This window comes from Clupea harengus, chromosome 11 (assembly GCF_900700415.2).
Source record: "Clupea harengus chromosome 11, Ch_v2.0.2, whole genome shotgun sequence".
Taxonomy (NCBI): domain Eukaryota; kingdom Metazoa; phylum Chordata; class Actinopteri; order Clupeiformes; family Clupeidae; genus Clupea; species Clupea harengus.
Window position 1 is genome coordinate 13,459,393 of NC_045162.1, and position 19,040 is coordinate 13,478,432.

The window sequence follows — 19,040 nt, forward strand, 5'->3', positions numbered from 1 at the left end:
CATGCCGCAATAGTCGAACTATCAACTGGATCGGATCGAGTTATCCAGGGGTGTTAGTCCGACTATGTGCGGTCCGACTACGATCCGACTAAGGTGCTTACATGAAACGGATAATGCGATTTCAGTCCGACTAAGGCAGTTATTCGAATCCATGTAACCACGGTCACTGATAGTTGGCCAGCACAGGCGCGAAGGAAACAAGATGGCTCTGCGGAAGGAGACTTCACTAACTTTAGTTCAGAAACAAAGAAAGTATGATTAGCAACACAATGATTCAGTGTGTTGGTTTAATTAACCTAAACTTTCAATTTTGGTCCATGTAAACTGAAAACTATAGAATTATAAACAGAAAAACAAGAAACCTGGTTACTCTACAGATTATGTTATGTCTCCAACAATGGTGCATATGCCGTATATACAATATATAATCATATAATGATAACATAAACCCACAGGATTATGCTATTCCTCCCTTATCTAATCGATTAATTGAAAAGATAATTGACAGAATAAATGCCAGAAAAATCTTTAGAGAAATTATGGGACATCAGTGGCCTTGAAGGGGGAGAAGTCCGACTTTGCTGTATCAGCGACAATGAGTCCCATTCCCCCTTGACGACAATAAGGGTTATTAGCATAAAATAAACAGCTTTCATTGTGAATTGGGCCCAAGTAGTAACTGGCCCAAAATCATTAAATAATGTAGCGTACAACGGGGGTTGTGTGTGTAATAGTTCGCCCCATAATGCTGTGCGTGTGTGCCTATGATAATGTCAATGTTTAATTCTGTGTTTAATGTTCCATTATGTAATGCACTCGGTAATGTGTGTTATGGGTAATTGAGTGTATGTGATTCTCTGTTGTTAGCATATTTGCCCACCCCTAGCTAGTGTTTTCTGTCTGCGTATAAGACTGTCTGTCTTCCCTTCCTTCTGTATCAGTCCTCTAAATGCCTGTGCCTGCTTGAAGAAATGGCAAGAGGCCAAAGAGAAGCCACCAGTTTGATCCGTTGCTACATCTTGAATCAGGTTTACTATCAGAAAGATTGAACAGTTGTTGTGAATAAGTTCATTTTAAATGTATCCGATGTGTTTTGCACACGTCGGCCACATCGGATAAACTGGTAAACTTACACTCTCATTCCCTGTCTCCCTTCTTTCTGCTCTCGGTATAGAGTAATTTCCTCCTCTCATTCGCTACGTTATCAGTGCAGCTGGCTAATTTAGATGAATTGTGCATCTCCTGTGGGACTTGTGCATAAAACTGGTTCACCCTGCAGTAAGATTGCACAGGCAATGAGGCAGACCTGACAAAAAAACAAATGTTTTCTTTAGGTGTTTATCGGTCCTAGTAGGCAGGGTGGGTCCAAATTTCACTGGCAAGACATGACTGCCAAATATGAGTCATGAAGCCCATACACGGTACCCAGCCCTATATTCACTTATAGTCCTCTCAGGGTTGTTCCTTCCTTTTTTGTTTTGATTTGGTGTGTGGCACTGAGATGGCCCAGTTTGGTGGGGGCGGCCATTACGCCTGCCTGGCAGCTGAATAGACACATTAAGGTGTAGACGCCGCAGCTGTCTCATCTCACTCAGGGAAACAGGATGTGGTGCTGGCCCCCTGAGGAATGGCGGAGCTATCTGGGACAGAGAGAGAGTGTGTTTGTGTGTGTGTGTGTGTGTGTGTGTGAGAGAGAGGCCAGTGCAGTGCAGCTCTCCAGCTCTTTCGCACAGCCGCTCTGGATGTCTGTAGTTGAGCTCAGCCACTGTGTGTCATCCGCGTGTGTTCTCTCAGGTGATCTTTGCTCAGCGCGTCACGAGGACTGAGCCGTGTTTGCCCAAGGACTCTGGTCTAGATGAGGACCTTATCAGATGTGGCTGACTGGTGATCTCACTGCGTCTCTCGCTGTAGTCCCCATTTGTGTAACCAGATGACTGGCCATAAACGTGCCTGTGTCTGTGGAGGTGCCGGCGTGTTCAACTCACCCTTATTTACTTGATTTTTCTGTGAAGTTAATATGCTGATTTGCATTTTCCGTTTGTTTTCTTTTGACAACACTGAGGATGGGTGAATTTGGTCTTGTATTATTTTTTCCATGGTTGCAAATGTCATGTAGGCATGGCTTCTTTTGGAGGGCAGTTCACCACAACATCTTTATGTCAGTCACAGATTAAATTAGGTGGAAATTAAACCAACATTGAATTCAGGATCACTGGGTAAAAGGAAAAGATGGTAGCTATAGAACTGCAGAGAGTCTTATTACTTATTCCAAGTAGAGTCGGAGTAGGCTGTTGCATACTGCTGTGGAGGGGTAAGCAAGGCGGCTTGATCCAGATCCAGCCTCAAATGGCCTGCTGTCTCTCAGACAGCACAGCACTGCCTCTCTGAAGTAGATGATGTGTAACGCAGCCTTTGCCAAGCTTCTCTCATTTTCCATTTGGCTAAATCAATTCTTTCCTGGCCTGTGAAATCCTGGGCCACCAGCACAAACAGCCTGTTCTAGTTGGCTGCCAAGTCATTTTGGAGCCACTCAATAAATCGAAAGGTCTGGAGTGGAGTCATTTTTCTAAAAGGTGATCGTCAGAGTGGCGAACAAGGCTGTGTGTGTGTGTGTATGTGTACATTTGTCTTTGTGGGTAGGAAACAGCATCCATAATATGTTGAGAGAGCTTTCTAAGTAATCAGCTCCATCAGCTGGTGTAGAGAGCAGAAGAGGTAACAGGTGAACTTTGCATCTTTGACTGATATTTGGAGCAATTACCTGGCCGCAGCCGTTGGTAAGATATGTAAATAGAAGGCAGCTCTGGAGCTGGTAGCAGTAATTCAGTGCAAATTTCTTGATGCATTGAACAGCATTATATCAAAACACACACACACATAGACGGAGATCCGAAGATAGACAAAAAGATAGAGATTTGAATGCCTAATGTGCAGTTTGCAAGTAAACCATCTACCCTTACCAACTAATGATATGTTTTGCAGCGTATGAAACTAGCCTTGCCTCATATTGAAGGAAAGCAACGAAGCGATAAAGTCTGAAAGCCTTTGGTACCTTTTCTTCTCTGTTCCTGTGGAATGTTGTCAGGCAGGTTGAAATACACACATTGTCTTCAGCTCTATTTCTCACCTTGTGTTTTATTGTCTTTTCTTCCCATTCAGCCTGTATTATGGCACCTGAGGTGAGTCCCTCCAACCCCAAGAAGGAGGACAGTGATGAGATTAAAACCCCCGAGAAAACAGAAACACCACTTAAAGCCCACACCCCCACAAAGATGGACGCCGAGCTGAGGTCACACACACCCACTAAAGGTGACGGCATCCCCTCATCTCCCATGTCTCCAGCAACACCCACACGGAGAACAAGCTCCAGTCCCAGACCCAATAAAGGTAAGACATTTGCCTCACACCATTATAAAGTGGCTCATGTTCAATCTGAAATCTATTATACAGCCCTTTTAATTGCTAGCACTTAGCCCAATGAAAGAGGGCTAGCATCCACAGATTCTAAACACATTTTGAAAGAGAGAATAAACGTTGATCAGATAAATACTGAAGCAAATGTGTTTATTGGTTGCTAACTCATTCTGTGCACCAACAGTTACCCTACCCTGGTTTTAGACGCTCTCGTTAAAAGGTAGCCTCTCAGCCTCTCACTGTCTGTCTTATGATGGTGCACAGATGAGAATCGGTTCCCTGCAGCATTTTTTGTGCCTGCTCGAGTTCCAGCTCCACATCCAAGTCCAGAATGTGCATCACTATTCTTACTCAGGCACTAACTCTAGGCTCTACCGCTGTTGTTTTATTCAATCATATTTATATAGCGCCAAAACAATACAATTGTTTCAAGGTGCTTTATAGTGCTCAGGGCCTGAACTACACTGAAAACTCCATTGCTTTCTTTTTGTATTTTAAATTTTTCAACAATATTTCAACTTACTTTCACATTTTTACGTTTAACTTCTGTCCATTCTGCTTAAAGTTCAACACTTTTGTGCAAAAGATGGGGGTACCACTGCTGTAATCTATTGAGCCTTCGTGGGCAGCGAAAACGAAGGACATTAGCTTCCTGGGTTAGAAGGACTGGGTACACAAACTAGTCATAAAACCAACATGTTGGCTGGGCTCCATTTGTTCAAAACGGCTACTGTAGTCTGCTTCTGCTTGGCATCATCTGGAGGCCATTACCCCAAACCCACAGATGCAATCTCAGGCCCCTTTGGGAGACCAAAGGGCATCACTACAAACTCGTACAGATCACAGGCTTTCAGTGTGGCCCACTGTGGCTAATGCAGTTAAATTAGCTTTGTGCTTTTCACCACAAAGAGATTCACAGGTGCATCTGCACCCTCCCCTCCCCTCCCCTGCAAAAAAATGCACCTGGAATCTGATTAGTCAGGTAATGCTTTCCTTTGAACGGGAGCATGTGATCCATTGTGTTTGCCCTGGGGTTATTATAGAAGGAGAGGTGGTGAAACATGATCAGGCATCACATTTCAGTGTGTAATGCCAGGGCTTGCGGTAAGCCGCCTTCTGTGCCACGTCTAGATCACAATAACCAGCTTGTGCTGCTTTTCTAGCCGGTTGGCACATGTCAGAGCTAAAGCGTGTTTGGGTGTTCCGGGATTTAAGCTTTTTAATTCCCCTTCATTCTCTACACTTCTTTACCTATTGCTTAGGGTTAGGAGTTGTGTAGCCATGGGCTAAGGAAAAGAACCATGTTTACAGATTATGGAATAAGGCTGAAAACTGACCTGTGTGGAATTCACAGGGATTTATCTCAAGTATTCTGTTTCAAAGTGAATTGTCTACATTCATGGAGAGCTTTTCAAGTCTTGATCCATGTCCTGATGTCCAGAGTTTCTCACCGGAGAATGCTTAATGGCCAGTAATATTCGGCATACGTGGTACGCCAAATATGCAAATCACTGGATTCAAATCTGGTTGTATTTTGACACATTGGAAAGATAAATCCTGAATTTACAGGTTGCAGGTTATTCCCAGTGCATTATAGATCAAATATCTCTAGTTCTTACCGAATGTTAAGCTACCTAAAATTGAGGAACACCGGGGTGAGTGTTTGTAGTGTAGTGCTTGTATGTAGAGCGGTACCGATCAGTTTATTTGAACTAAAATCTTCAGCAATCGAGATACTTCACATTCTCACAGAATAATTGGAAGATTTCTATCTGTGTACTGGCTGGGTGAAAGTGGACTTGTGGCTTGTGTCAGACTTCATCTGACATCTGGCAGTACTTGTCATCTCCTGCATGTCTTGCAGCCCATTCAGGATGTTTTGAAAGCGAGGATACTCTCTCTGAGCTGGTCATCTCCTTCTACTGTCCCAGGCTCTCTGTGGCTGCTGGACTAGTTGTGGTTGCTATGGAGATATGCTTATGACTGAGTGGCAGTGAATGTCTTGGATTTCCTGTTAAAAATGGAGCCGTTTGTGTGATGAGGCAGAGATTGATCCCCTTTCATTTGCATTTTGTATCTTTCCTCGCACCAGTTTTATTATGATTTTCTTTCTTTTTCTTTATTTCTTATTCTTTTGTTCTTTCTTTCTTTGTTTTTTTTTCTTTCTTTCTTTCTTTCTCCCTCCCTCATTCCCTCCCATTGGTTACTCCTACAAATTAGTCTTTAAAACGTTGTTGTTGTGCTGAGTTCTATCCTCTCTCACAACTGATTGTTTAAACCAGTTCACTGCAGGACCAGCTACAGACAGCCTGGCTAAAACTGCCACTCCCAATTACCTCTGGCACTACAGGCAAAATTGGATTGCAAATGAATATGTCTGTACACATTACTCTTGAAACGGGTTACCTCAGAGTCCCTGTAGTGCCCCTGTGCACAGAGGCAGATTCAAAGACCTCGTGCAGATCCACAGGCCTCATGTGGTGGGCTCCTTTGTTGGGGAATATGATTTGTTATGTTGGCACAAAACAATGTGGAACACGTGTGTGGTGGTTTATCCTACGTGGAGTGCAGGGTAGGGCAAAGCTTGGGGAGTGAGATGGGTTGTGTTGGCTTGAGACATGTGTGTGTTTGCTGTGCCCTCTGTCGAGTGTCGTGGTGAGCTGAGCTTGCTGATGCGCCCGTTCTTCCTCTCGCTCGCTCGCTCGCTCGGTGCCTGGGGGTTTCTGGGTTAGTCGGAGCCTTTTTCCGTCTCGCGGAGCTCGAGCCGAGTGACTCACGGCAAAGGAACACAAGCTTCTCATCGCCGCCCACTGGTCCATGAGACACAGTGTTTTTAGTTCTCAGCAGTATAAATATCTCATATGTGTCTGCAGTGGGTCAAAGGTCACTCAAAGGCAGGGCTCTCTCTCTCTCTCTCTCTATCTCTCTCTCTCTCTCTTTCGCTCTGTTTCTCTTCCCAGTTCCCAACTTCGAGTTCTGTTTTCAAAAGTAGTCCTTTAGCAGCCGGGGCATGGGAGTTGCTATACACAGACTTTTACGGATTGGGTGGATCAAGACTAAGCTTCTTACTAAAGTGTTGGCATGTGCTAAGATAATGACTTCAGTCCTTAGGTGACAGTAATTGTTGTGGGTTGATGCCCAGTACAAGGGCAAAATACTGCATGATTGTGACTTACTGAAAGGCTACAATAATATGGCGCCTGGTCTTTGGTGTTGTGTTTCAGTACCCATTAATAGGGCCACACAAGGATGATTATTGTGATTAGTCAAACTGTTTTCAATCCATTTCATTTCATTGTTGAACCAATAACTGAAGAGAATGGGCTATATCCTATTCAGAAAAGTCAAGAAATTTCCATCACTTTTTTTTCATCAGATGGTCCCCATTTTTTTTATTAAGACGAAAACGTTCCTCAATGACTTTCTTTTCTGCCAGTGGCGCACGTCCGGCCCTTATCCGGCCCTGATGCGGCCCCTTTCCTCCGCCTGTTCCAACCTGAGAATGATCTGTTCTACTAAAAACATTGAAATGCAGCCGCATAAACAGTGAGCTGGCTGAGCAGCGAGAGGATGTGCAGATTTACTGCTGTGTGTGAGAACAGCTGAGTCATCAGGGTAATGTGTGAGAGAGTGTAAACACGCGCCTGATCTCTAAACACAGGAGTGCAGCTTCTCTTTACAGACGCACACGTGCACAGATGCACATGCGCGCGCGCGCGCACACACACACACACACACACACACACACACACACACACACACACACGCCAGATGCACACACGCGCACACACACATGCGCACAGCAGATCATAACAAACAATTAGGCCTGCACATCATGCAGAACAGTCACTGTTTATCCTTCCAGAAGCAGTCAGTGTCTCTGAATCTACAATGGAATCCTGCCATATTCGGTCCGAACAAAGTTTGAAACAATAAAAACAGCCTTTCATGTTTTTCTATGGGGTTTTTATATCCTTACTAGAAAGTCTCTTTTAGAGGCCCTGCTAGACCAGCAGAGAAAGCCACACTATGAGTGCTTGTGTGCCACAGCAGAATTTGGATTTGAAACGCTCACAGATCTTTTCCATCTTTGCATTAAACCATGATCCCTCAGATGAAACATTCCTAGGACAACAGTCATCTATTCCACTTAATTATCTTCCTCTTCCTCCTCTTCCTCCTCTCTCCCCCTTGCACATGGAGGCCTGAGATGTTAGCGATAGCGATAGCGAGGTGTGCCTGAGCTGTGCTCCATGCATGCTAATTGTGTTTAGATTTGTGCCCCTTGATGGTTATTTACTGGTGGGAAATGGGGCGTGAGTCCCCCAGGGCCCTTTGGTGTGATCTGAGAGCGGGGCCTGTTGCGGCTGCCAGCTCCGGCTGCCAGTGTCTAGGGCTTTATGAGCCTGCAGATGTGGCCGCGGCTGAGACTGCCCCCGCACAATGACCCCTCTCATTCCATTCCATTCACCTCACTCTCTCTTTCTCTCCCTCTCTCTCTTTCATTCTCTCTTTCTCTCTCTATCTTTCTCTATCTCTCTGTCTCACTCAACTTCTCTCTCGGTCACCCCTTCTCTCTTTACATTTTCTTGTCCATGTCTCTGTATCTGTCTCTCTCTGTGTCTTTCTCATTCTCACCCTTTCTGTCTTTACCTCTTCTTGCCTGTATTTCTGTATCTCTCGCTCTCTCTCCCTCCCTTCCTCCCTGTCTTACTCATTCTCTTCATCTCCTCTCTGTCCCTCCTTCCCACAGAGGCGGTGACGTATGACGACAGACAGAAACAAGCAAAGGAGCGTCGAGAAGAGAAGGCCAAATATATGGGTAAGCAGAGGGTTCTCAGAGGCCGAGAGCGCCCCCTCCTGGTGGGGACTGTCACTGCCCGTCGCAGGCCTCATTCCTAACGTCCACTCAGGCTTTGTTTCTGCCGAGGCCACAGCCCCATGGGTGCACTGAAGGTACCAACAATGGGGACTGGAAGGGAATTGGTGACCTTTGCCATAGAAGCTGAGGCCCCAACTGAAAAAAACCTCCTGACACATGCAGAGCTCGGCTTTCTGCTGTCACTCTGCATGTACGTAACTAACCCCGCCTGCCATGTGCTCAGAGAACGCCTCGTAATTCTCCTCCGCTGTCTCATTATGCACGCTGGAGATGCGTCCTTGCTCTCTGTGGTGGCACGGTTTGAGTGTGACTTTGTGTGTGTCTGCTCCCCAACAGTCTTAAGATGAATGGGGAGAAGGCACGCAGGAAGTACGTTAGGTTTGTGTGAGATATTGGACACACTCACACGCTCGTGACTACCGCATCAAGAGAGATACCAAGGGCTCAAGTGTGCATCACCTGTGAATGATGGGACAGGTTCTTACCCTGACATTTAGGTGCTCCATCACTAACCAAAGCACTGAAAGGCTTGTGCTATTTACTGTGCCTAACCAAGCTTCACCTGTTAAATGGTCACACCAACTGAATGTCTGCCTTTTTTTTGCTTCAAAAGGGACATGCTTAGTAATTGCTCTAGGAATGACATCACCAATACAGATAAATACCCCCTGCCCCTCCAGCACTAATTCAACATGTGCTGTTTTACCTCGAAGCCAATTTGCAAATGATGTGGCATGTACTGTTAGAAGCCGCCTTCGGTATCAGAACGTTGTATGTCTCTACTCGTTAGTGGCGATGTCATATTGAGAGCAACCACTGAGCTGTTTAAACTCTGTTTAAACTGGTGTTTCTGGGGGTCTCCCTCCTCTGAAGTAAAAACATGACCTATGACCTTGTTGGTGTCACTGCTTGATTGTTGACTGTGCAATGCCTCACATGTCGAGCGATCCCCACCCGGGTGAATCGCTGGCGACTCGCTGTCTGCTTTGCATGATTGACAGACGCTCTTTATCTTTTCTCTCACCCCCTTCCAGAGCACCGTAAGGAGAATCAAGGTAAGCCACACACCTGTGTTTCCATGGTGATGTCAGTGGTGGTGGTGGTGGTGGTGGTGTTGGTGGTTTTGTGTGATTTCCTTGGGGAATCATATGTACTGATTCACTGTTTCCCTTCATACAATCCATTGCCTTGTGTCAGCTGTGCTACATTTCCACCAAAGAGTCTAGAATGCCTGTGGCCATTCTTAGCTCTTTGATTCCGCTTGTCCTCCATGCTGTGGAAAGAATCATTCTGTCTTAATGTTGTTCTGATGAACTGTGTGGTTCCCATCCTTGCCTGTTTCTCCTTCTCTGCCTTTCAGTCTTTCAGTTCTTTTTAAAATACTGTCTGTCTCTGGAAAATGACATTTGCTGTCGTGGCTAAACTTGCAGTGGATATTAAAATGCTATTCTCCATAAACAATTTGCTCAGTCACCCCTACTCTCTTGAAGTGTTCATTAATGGAACTGCCAGTTTAAAAAACACTGTGCCTCATTAAATAAGTTTGTCAGGCAGATTTAATGATGCCCTCAACTTCACCTCCTGACCTCCTCAGTAGGGTGCCTTGGCCAGGGCTCGACTTCCTCTTATTGGATTAGTCCGTGCACAGTGGATGTCTGTTAGCTTGTGTCGCAGTTAACTCTCCAAAAAGGGTTTAGAGTAACAACCAGCTGAGGGGACAAATTGACCGCTTTTAGAAAAGCACACCCAGGTGGGTTGGCTCTGACCACTTTAATAACACTTTAATAACACTGGGCAGTGTTCTTAAAAGCCCCAAAGTACTGTATGTGCTCACATGGACTACAGAGGCCCATGGCGGTAGCAATAGAAGCTCAAGGCACCAAAACAGCAGCAAATGTACCATGCCCGATCTTAACCGTTTTAATGGCGGCTTCATTTTTTCCTCTCTTGTGTAATGTAATTGCAGGACTGCATAGTCTGCATGCTTAACTGTGTTTTTCTACCCGGCTCCTCAGAGAGTTCCTAACAACGTTGACTGCCTTTTCATGTCCCTAACTCACGTCACACTGCTTTTTTTTCACAGCCATAACAAATGACCGGTATAATGAAAGTGTTCATTAGGAAAAATTCAGTTGTACTGTATATTCACATTATAATCCACAACAACATTCCACACGGTCTTTGCCTAAACCGACTGACCTAAATTGAATGACCAATTTTGACCAATCCTTTCAATGATCAATTTTGACCAATCCTTTCAAAATATTTTAACGTTGGAAGGAGTCAGCTTGCATATATTGAAGTAGTGTCTCAATGGTGCAGCAGCAACAGCATCCTCTGCAGTGAGACTGAGTCTGTGTTTGTGCACCTCCAGTCTCTGTCTGCCAGTCTTGAGAGACATGAATAGTTTATGCAGTGTGGTGCTGAGGCCGACCCAGCCCATGGATTTGTAACGCCTCCAGAGGATCCAGAATCTGTGGTACAGAGCAGAGATTCACTGGGGGGGGGACTGGGAAGCTGACCTGTAGGGTTTATGCTGCTGTAGCACTAATTAAACTCCATATTAACCCCCCACTGCCACATGACTGTTATTCAAGCACCTCTTTCACATCTCTAACTGAGGAGATTTTACATTTCAAATTAATCCATTGGCTCTGGAGATATCTTAATCCAAAAAAGCCGACCTAGAAGTTGATAACTCGTTATATATTTTATATATGAAGTTCTTCCAAACGTCTTCAATCTTCATGAATGGCAAAAGATAGATTCGTACAGTAAAAAGAAAAGGGTTTTGTCTGACATTTTATACAGCTTCAGATACAGTTCAATAAAGGCCCCCACCTCCTTGACCCCCCCCCCCCCCACACACACACACACACACACACACACACACAGCGCCTCCCAATATCACCTCATCATCCTTGACACAACACTACGCAGAAAGATCATGCTGGAGTTTCCCAGGGCAGCATTAGAGACCCATAATTAACCTGAGTTAAAAGGACTCACCAGGCCATGGCAAATGTTAATGAGTTGTAATGGCCATCCAGACAGATTGGATGCGCAAGAGGTGTTTCATTCACTTTAATTTACTGATGTCATGGGGCAGCTGTGTGTGTGTGTGTGTGTGTGTGTGTGTGTGTGTGTGTGTGTGTGTGTGTGTGTGTGTGTGTGTGTGTGTGTGTGTGTGTGTGTGTGTGTGTGTGTGTGTGTGTGTGTGTGTCCAGAGGAAAGTATCTTGCAGATAAAAGCACAGCTGTAGGCCTGGTGATGCTGCTGCCTTGACGCTCCCCTAATATAATCTAATAGCCAACGGTAGCCGCTTGCCTTTGTTGCATCGAGTGCTTCAGAGAAATTAGCTTTCACCCCCCCTCTGGTCTGCATCTACCATAATACACAGGCTTTGCTTTTCCAAAATACTAAAGCTTGGGCTCAGGGTTAGAGCCTAGCAAGGCGCTTGTGTGTCTACCTTCCCTCTTCTCTCTCTCCTCACACACACACAGGAGGCCTCTGAAGATTTAGCAGTTTAACATATCAAAGCGGAGAGTTTATTGAAGCAGACACTGGGAGTTTATATGATTAGAGCGTTTACATGTCAGTCTAGGAAACTGAAGCTAACCTTATAATGCCTCTTTGTATACAGTTTGAGAAAATACTTTCGCTTTTCGAGAAACCTTTGTGCAGCGCAACAGATAGAGCCTTACAAGTAGACTCCGGTAGCCTACGTCCAAAGGATCTGAGGAGAGGCCAAAGCAATATTATCTTCAGGGAGAAGAGGGCTTTTGGGCAATACGCTGTAGATCTACCCTGTAAACTGTGTAGGATGGATAGGATAGAGACGTTTCTGTAGTAAGGAATGGAGGGCCAATCAAACACTAATGCAGCTACTTCAACAGATGTGTTCTCCTCTCTCATATCCTAAACCTGCATTGACAAACCCACATCATAATGGAGGGGGATTATGTCCATAAACATAGCTGTGGGTCTAGAGATATATTCAGTCCCACCAGAGATGGCAGCAGCAGCAGCACCTTGTAGTAAATGGGCTATATGAACAGAGTAGGGTGCCTATTGCTCAACCACACATATTTCATCACAGACTGTGCTGGATTATCCATCGTAAAGATCGTCGTCAGTGCATTAAGAATCCTAAAAATGAAGGCAGAGAAGGACTGTGAATGTGAAATGTGTGTGTCCTTCAGGTTCTAAACGAATTGCTCTCTTCCGCTGCCTCTGTCCTCTTTCTCTCTCTCTCTCTCTCTCTATCCCTCTATCCTTTCTTCCTCTCATCTGTCTCTGTATTCTCTCTTTCCATCACCTCTTCTTTTATGTCCTGCCTGCCTGGCCCGCCGGTCTCTCCCATGTCAGCTGCCAAGAAGGCCCAGTGGCTGGAGAAGGAGGAGAAGGCGCGGCAGCTGAGGGACCTGCAGCTGGAGGAGCGGCGCCGGAGGCTAGAGCAGCAGCGGGTCAAGACCGAGAGGAGGAGGTCCGCCCTGGAGGAGAGGCAGAAGCAAAAGCTGGAGAAGAACAAGGTGAGCCCCGTCACCTGGGAGCCCTAAAAATGGACCACAGAGGAGCCAAGGATCTCTGCAGCCCCAGGCTTGACACTTGTCCTGGTTTCTCCTCAGATATCTTACCTTATCTTATCTGTCCTTGAAGAAAAAAGACATGATGTATATCCTTATTTCTTATCACTGTATCTGTACCCTTGTGGTATGTGTGTAAGTAAAATGTAAATGCTACACAGCTCACACCTTCCTTTAACATTTGAGCAACATTCATGATGGCCTAAGAAGTAAAAACTGGGCCCCCTATGTGGACCCCACATAATATAATGTAAGTGCTATTCGAAATGCTTTTACTCACACACATACCACGGGGATACAGATACATTCAGAACAATGATCTGACATACAATGACTTGCAGTGTAAGTCCTCTCTGCCTCTTGAAGTATTCAGTCTATGTCCAGTATGAGTGTGTAGTCTCTCTCCAGTATGAGTGTGTAGTCTCTCTCCAGTATGAGTGTGTAGTCTCTGTCCATTATGAGTGTGTAGTCTCCGTCCAGTGTGAGTGTGTAGTCTCTGTCCAGTTGCCAGTCTAAGAGCATGGTGAAATCACCAGAGGTAGCCATAGGAGAGGAAGGGCTCTCTCTCTCTCACCCTCTATCTCTATCTCTCTGTCTCTCTCTCTGTCTCTCTCTCTCTCTCTCTATCTCTCTCTCTCACCCTCTCGCCCTCTTTTGAACTTTTTCACCTCCACTGACTCTGAACTTTCCTCTCTGAGCCAGAATTTTTTTTTTTTTTTTCTATCATCAAAAGACTGTTTCATCCTCAGTGTCCGCTAGAGCCTCTGTGTGTGGACCGATGGAAAGGCATTTGACAGGGAATGATGACACACTCGAACACAAATTGTCAAAATAGTGTACAGTCAGTGAAATAGAGTAAGAGAGAATGAGGAAGAGGAAAAGAAAGCCAAAGAGGGACGGAAGGAAGGAGTCATGAGAGTAGGTATGAAGAGCAGTGAGAGACAAACATAAAGAACTGCTGTGTCACTGGCAGCTGTGTTGCCACCACCCCACTCCCCCCCCCCCCCCCCAGCAGCATGAGTAACGGTGTGTGAAATGAGTGGTCCAGCTGAAAGTAGGCCATGATGTACCAGCTCTCTACCTGCTAGTCTGTTTCTTGTCAAATCAATACATCAGTCTCTCTCTCTCTTTCTTTCTTTCTCTCTCTCTTTCTCTCTCTCTCTCTCTGTCTTTCTTTATCTCTCTCTCTGTGTGTGTGTGTGTGTGTGTGTGTGTGTGTGTGTGTGTGTGTGTGTGTGTGTGTGTGTGTGTGTGTGCTTGCTTACTTAGGAATACATTCATTGTATGTACATAATCTCCAGGCTTTGCCTCGGATATCGAGGGCTGTTTTCTCTGCTCACTGTACCCTTTGAAGAGGATGGGTTGTCCCTTCATTACCCCTCAGTACGAGTGATCTCCAAGGGGCTTGGGATGGGGGTGGGATGAATGAGTGGTTTGAATGGGTTTAAGAGCTTTTCATGTGGGGTGTTTGGTGTTTGTTTGTTTTAGGAGAAGTATGGCGTAATCCATGGAGGGTTTCATGAGGTTTGCTTGTCTTGCTGATTTGTGTGGTGCTTTGATAGGAGAAATATGAAGCCGCCATCCAGAGGTCCACCAAGAAGACGTGGGCAGAGATCCGCCAGCAGAGGGGGTCTTGGGCGGGGGGCCTCCACCGCAGCAGCCAGAGAGAGAGTGAGTATGCCACACTATACCAAAGCTCTGCACGGCACCAAAATAAAAACACACACACATACACAAACACACACACACACACATATTCGTTAAAACTGATTGTGCACACATTTGGATGAGAGGTGTGTGTGTGTGTGTGTGTGTGTAGTGATCTATGACTTTGAGATGAATATATGAGTTTGAGATTTTAGATGAATATGAGACAATGATACAAATGCAGGGTTTAGGTAAGCTCAAATGAAGAAAGTGAAAAGGGCTCCACTGACAACAGTCTTGTGACTCCTGAGCCCTTATTAAGACTGGATGATAATGAGTGTCTGTGAGCTGCTGTCCTTATTAAGACTAGGAGCTAATGATGTCTGTGAGCTTATTAAGACTGGGAGATAATAATGGTTGTGAGCTGCAGCTTTTTATTGTCAGTGTATCCATTAACAACTACACAGTTACAACTCAATTAAATTAGTAGTTATTGTCCTTCACTTCACTTTTATAACACATCCACACAGTGACCACTAGCTTTGGATGAAAGCTCAGGTTTTGCTCTAGTAATGAACTGCTAGGGGAGGTGTGTGTCTGTGTGTCTCTGTGTCTCTGTGTGTCTCTGTGTGTCTCTGTGTGTCTGTGTGTCTGTGTGTCTGTGCGTTTGTGTCTGTGTGTCTGTGTGTCTGTGTGTCTGTGTGTCTGTGTGTCTGTGTGTCTGTGTGTCTGTGTCTGTGTCTGTATGTGCGTGTGTCTGAGATGAATATATGAGTTTGAGATTTGAGAGGAATATTTGGTGGGTATGTCGGATGTGTGATGCTGCCCTGAATCTGGCTTGTAAAATGTTACCCAGATGTGGGTCATCTGTTTCTATCCCTAATTAGGGCTGAACGATTAATTGCATTTGCGATTTAATCGCGATATGATAGAACGCGATTTTCAAACCGCAACGTTCGCGATTAAAAACGTGATCTTAAAAAAAAAAAAAAATTATAATTATTTTTTTTAAGATGGTAAATTTTGCCCAGTGTTTAAAAAGTGCATGCCTTGTGTTTATTCTTACAATGACTTTGTTAAAATTACTTAAATGCACAGTGGCAAAGCCACCGATTTGTTGTTCTTGATTCTGTAATAAGCAGTTAAATAAAAAGTTTAATTGTGGGAAATAATATTTTACACTAAATGTATCTAATATTGTGTTGGTCATCATTCATTACGATTTGTTGGGAAAAAAATTAGGATAAAACAAAAAAATCGCATATTAAATCGCAATCGCAATATTTGGGGGGAAAATCGCAATCAGATTATTTCCCCAAATCGTTCAGCCCTATCCCTAATTCATATCACGAAGCTGCGCCTTCACTTCCTATTGCTTTCCGTTGACACATTCTGTTTACTTAGATTGTATTGATTTTACCATTGAGAGTTTCCTCAAGTCATTAACAGAACGTTAAGTACTACTGCACACAAGAGGGAATAGATTAAAGTCCTGACATCACAGCATGGATTTGGTTATGTTTCCACAGTGACCACTGCTACTGTTTCTGTGTTGGAAATAAATCAGTGAAAAGCTTTAATTAAAGTGATTTAATGGTTGTTTAGCAGGGGGATCATTTTAAATATCGGTTTGTATTTCATCACATTATCAGTTTGTGAACATGGTTAGAACTCAGCCGCAAGATTTATTATTTGTTTGCTGACAGTCAGAGATATTTGTTTGGTGTTTTCAGATGGAGGAAAATCCATTAAAGAGTATCAGCTGTTTGACTTCTGACTCCAGTGTTGGTTGTTAGGAAACGGCAATGATGGATTGATAGAATGGCATGCAAAGAATGCCGGGAGGTTTTCTTAGACTGCACAAAGACTGCAGAAGTAGGTTAATAGTAGCTATATCCTTTATGCTGGGACAATGTATTTCCTGTCTTACCATATCCCTCACCTGTGACCTACATGCAATGTAGATATATAAAACATGTGAAAAACATGTTTTGTCCAATCTCCACAGAGATGATGGTTGCTCTTAGCTTATAGATTAGCTGCATTGAGTAGAAATCATGTATTACAGACCTCAGAAGAGGCTCCTTCCCCTGAGTACCAGCCTTACTCCCTCTGTTGTCTAGCTGGGATACTGCAGCGGCAGTAAGACCTTTCTCACTGTTCTCAATAGCACAGTAATAGATGATTCAAATTGATTGTACTTTAACCCACTAGAGGGCTCTATAACTGTTTTCAGGAATTACCTGTTGTGTGTGTGTGTGTGTGTGTGTGTGTGTGTGTGTGTGTGTGTGTATACACACACACACACACACACACACACACTAGCATACCGTGTACAAAATGAATGGAAACATTGGTCTAGTGTCCCATCCTCAAGTAAAATATAGACAACTTCTCTCCCCCACAGATATAAATGTAGGTATGTCATGCTTGCTATTTCTACTGTGTTTTAATGTTCCCTTGTCTGCGATAGGGAGGCCAAGAAAGACTTCCCTATAATATAAATTCTTGGGTTTCCCATTGTTTGTCACAGTCTTTCATTAATATGAGCGGGACTTTGCAGCACTGCCATTGTAAAAGGCTATAAGTTACTGGTCCAAATGGAAAAACAAATGCCTCGTGTCTACTGTTTGCCTCTGCTGTCTTTTTCCCCTGGACCTCCAGGATGGTTGTTTTAGAACATGTTGTGAGCCTTCTCTTGTCTCTGGCATTGTTTGGGTTTCACCAGGCAGCTGCTCGGCGTCGGCGGTCAACCTCCCCAAACACGTGGACTCAGTCATAAACAAGAGACTGTCCAAGTCGTCCGCTACGCTCTGGAACTCGCCCAGCCGAAGTAAGAACTCGCCCGGTACAGGGGGAACCACCTCCTCCTCCATCGCCTTCATCTGTCCCCACCCGTCCAGTACGGGGGGGACCACCTCCTCCATCGACTCCATCCGTACCCACCTGTCTCTGGGTATTCTTCCTCTCTCCCACTCCTTTGGATTCCCTTCTCTTCGGTTTATATGATTTTTTGTTCTTCATTTCTTCATTAGTTTAGTTTCACGTTTGAGTCTCTGTTCCTCTTGCATCCAACACACTCTCTCTCTGTGTTCGGATGATTTCACCAAATCATTTTCTCCCCTCCAAATCACTCTTGGGTCGTTCAGATTGGTTGATTTCTTAAAAATCAATCATTTTATTCTTTCATGCCTTTTTCCAACCCCTCCATCTTGTTTTGGGGACATCGATATTTTCATACTGCAGTGTGAAGATATAGGTGTGGAAGTTATTCCTTTCCTCATCTTTTGTTCAATGTAACAGTCCCCTCCAGCCGATTTGTCTTAATTGGTAAGCCTTGGATTTCTCCCTCTTTCGGTGGTGGTGATGGTGGATTTTTGTATTTGCATTTGTGTCTGAGATGTGAAATGTTGTGGTTTTGATACCAGTCTCTACTTTACTGATACTGTCGGTGCAGTTGCGTTGAACTATATGTAATTGTCACATCATTATCATCATTTTATTTCACATTACTGTTACCCAAGTGGATCCATCTTGTTATTCATTATTCATAAAAACAGAAGATTGAGTTCGACCTTTACATAATTCTTTCTCTCTCTCTCTCTTTCTCTCTACATTTATCTTTCTCTCTACCTCTCTCTCTCTCTCTTTCTCTTCCTCTTCCTCTCTCTCCTCTCCCTCTCCCTCTCTTCCTCTCCCTCTTTCTCTCTCCCCCAGACTATTCAATTCATGTGTTCAAAGTCTAAATTCACCCCCAGCTCTGAACCTAACTCCACTCCTTCATTTTCAAAATTGCTGATCAGCAAATGCATCAAATGAAAATGACTCACGCTCACGGGCGGGGTCTGGTGGGAGTGTCGGGCCACCCATTTCATGACCTACACAAGTCCCAAACGGACGGCCTTGCAGGGTTTAGGATGACTTTAAACAGCAGATGGCGTATTGGGCCATTTTCAACCCATAAAATGCCGATTTTTATAGATATGCCAATTTTGTCAATATTAACACCAAACATTGAAGTGTTTTTGAGCTGTAAACTAAATGACTGTACTGCGATAAAACGCATCAAGGTTACACCTGAGTGTAGACTGGAAAATAAATGTCAAGATGAGAGGGTATGCATTAGTAATTCCACTGGCTTGTCCACCTCACTGATGCCTCCTGTTTGCTAAATAGCTACTTGACCCTGATTTATCCGCAGCCTCACCTCAACTCTTCTTCACCAGATTCCTCTTATTCTCTCCTTTTCCGTCACGTTTTTGTTACTTCTCCCATCATTTTCTTTTCCACTGGGAAATGTTTAGTTAAACTGACTCCAAGTGAAAAAGTTTGAGGACATTTTGGCCATCGTTTTTTTGTTACCACAAAATACTTTCCCATGTTGCAGAACGTCAGTCTGTGGTGGGTTTTGTTGACTTCACTTTTTTTCTTCCTTGTCCTCACACGCACTTGGAAGCGCTTCGAGATCCGTTACAAGTGCAGCTTCATCGAGGACCTTCATGTGTCCAATT

The 19,040-nt window shown here is 44.4% G+C and overlaps 1 protein-coding gene across 4 annotated transcripts in view; it reads left to right on the top strand.

The window, feature by feature from the left end:
• Positions 1-19,040, top strand: part of map7d1a (MAP7 domain containing 1a) — a 61,707-nt gene that overhangs the window by 23,545 nt on the left and 19,122 nt on the right. Inside the window, exons 3-8 of one of the 4 annotated variants that reach the window (XM_031577111.2) lie at positions 3,160-3,387; positions 8,168-8,236; positions 9,331-9,351; positions 12,665-12,828; positions 14,445-14,553; positions 17,258-17,362. In XM_031577111.2, the coding sequence (XP_031432971.1) occupies positions 3,160-3,387; positions 8,168-8,236; positions 9,331-9,351; positions 12,665-12,828; positions 14,445-14,553; positions 17,258-17,362 (696 nt within the window). The remainder of the gene's footprint in view (positions 1-3,159; positions 3,388-8,167; positions 8,237-9,330; positions 9,352-12,664; positions 12,829-14,444; positions 14,554-17,257; positions 17,363-19,040) is intronic. The other 3 variants (XM_031577112.2, XM_012825173.3, XM_012825182.3) reach the window with 3 other exon arrangements.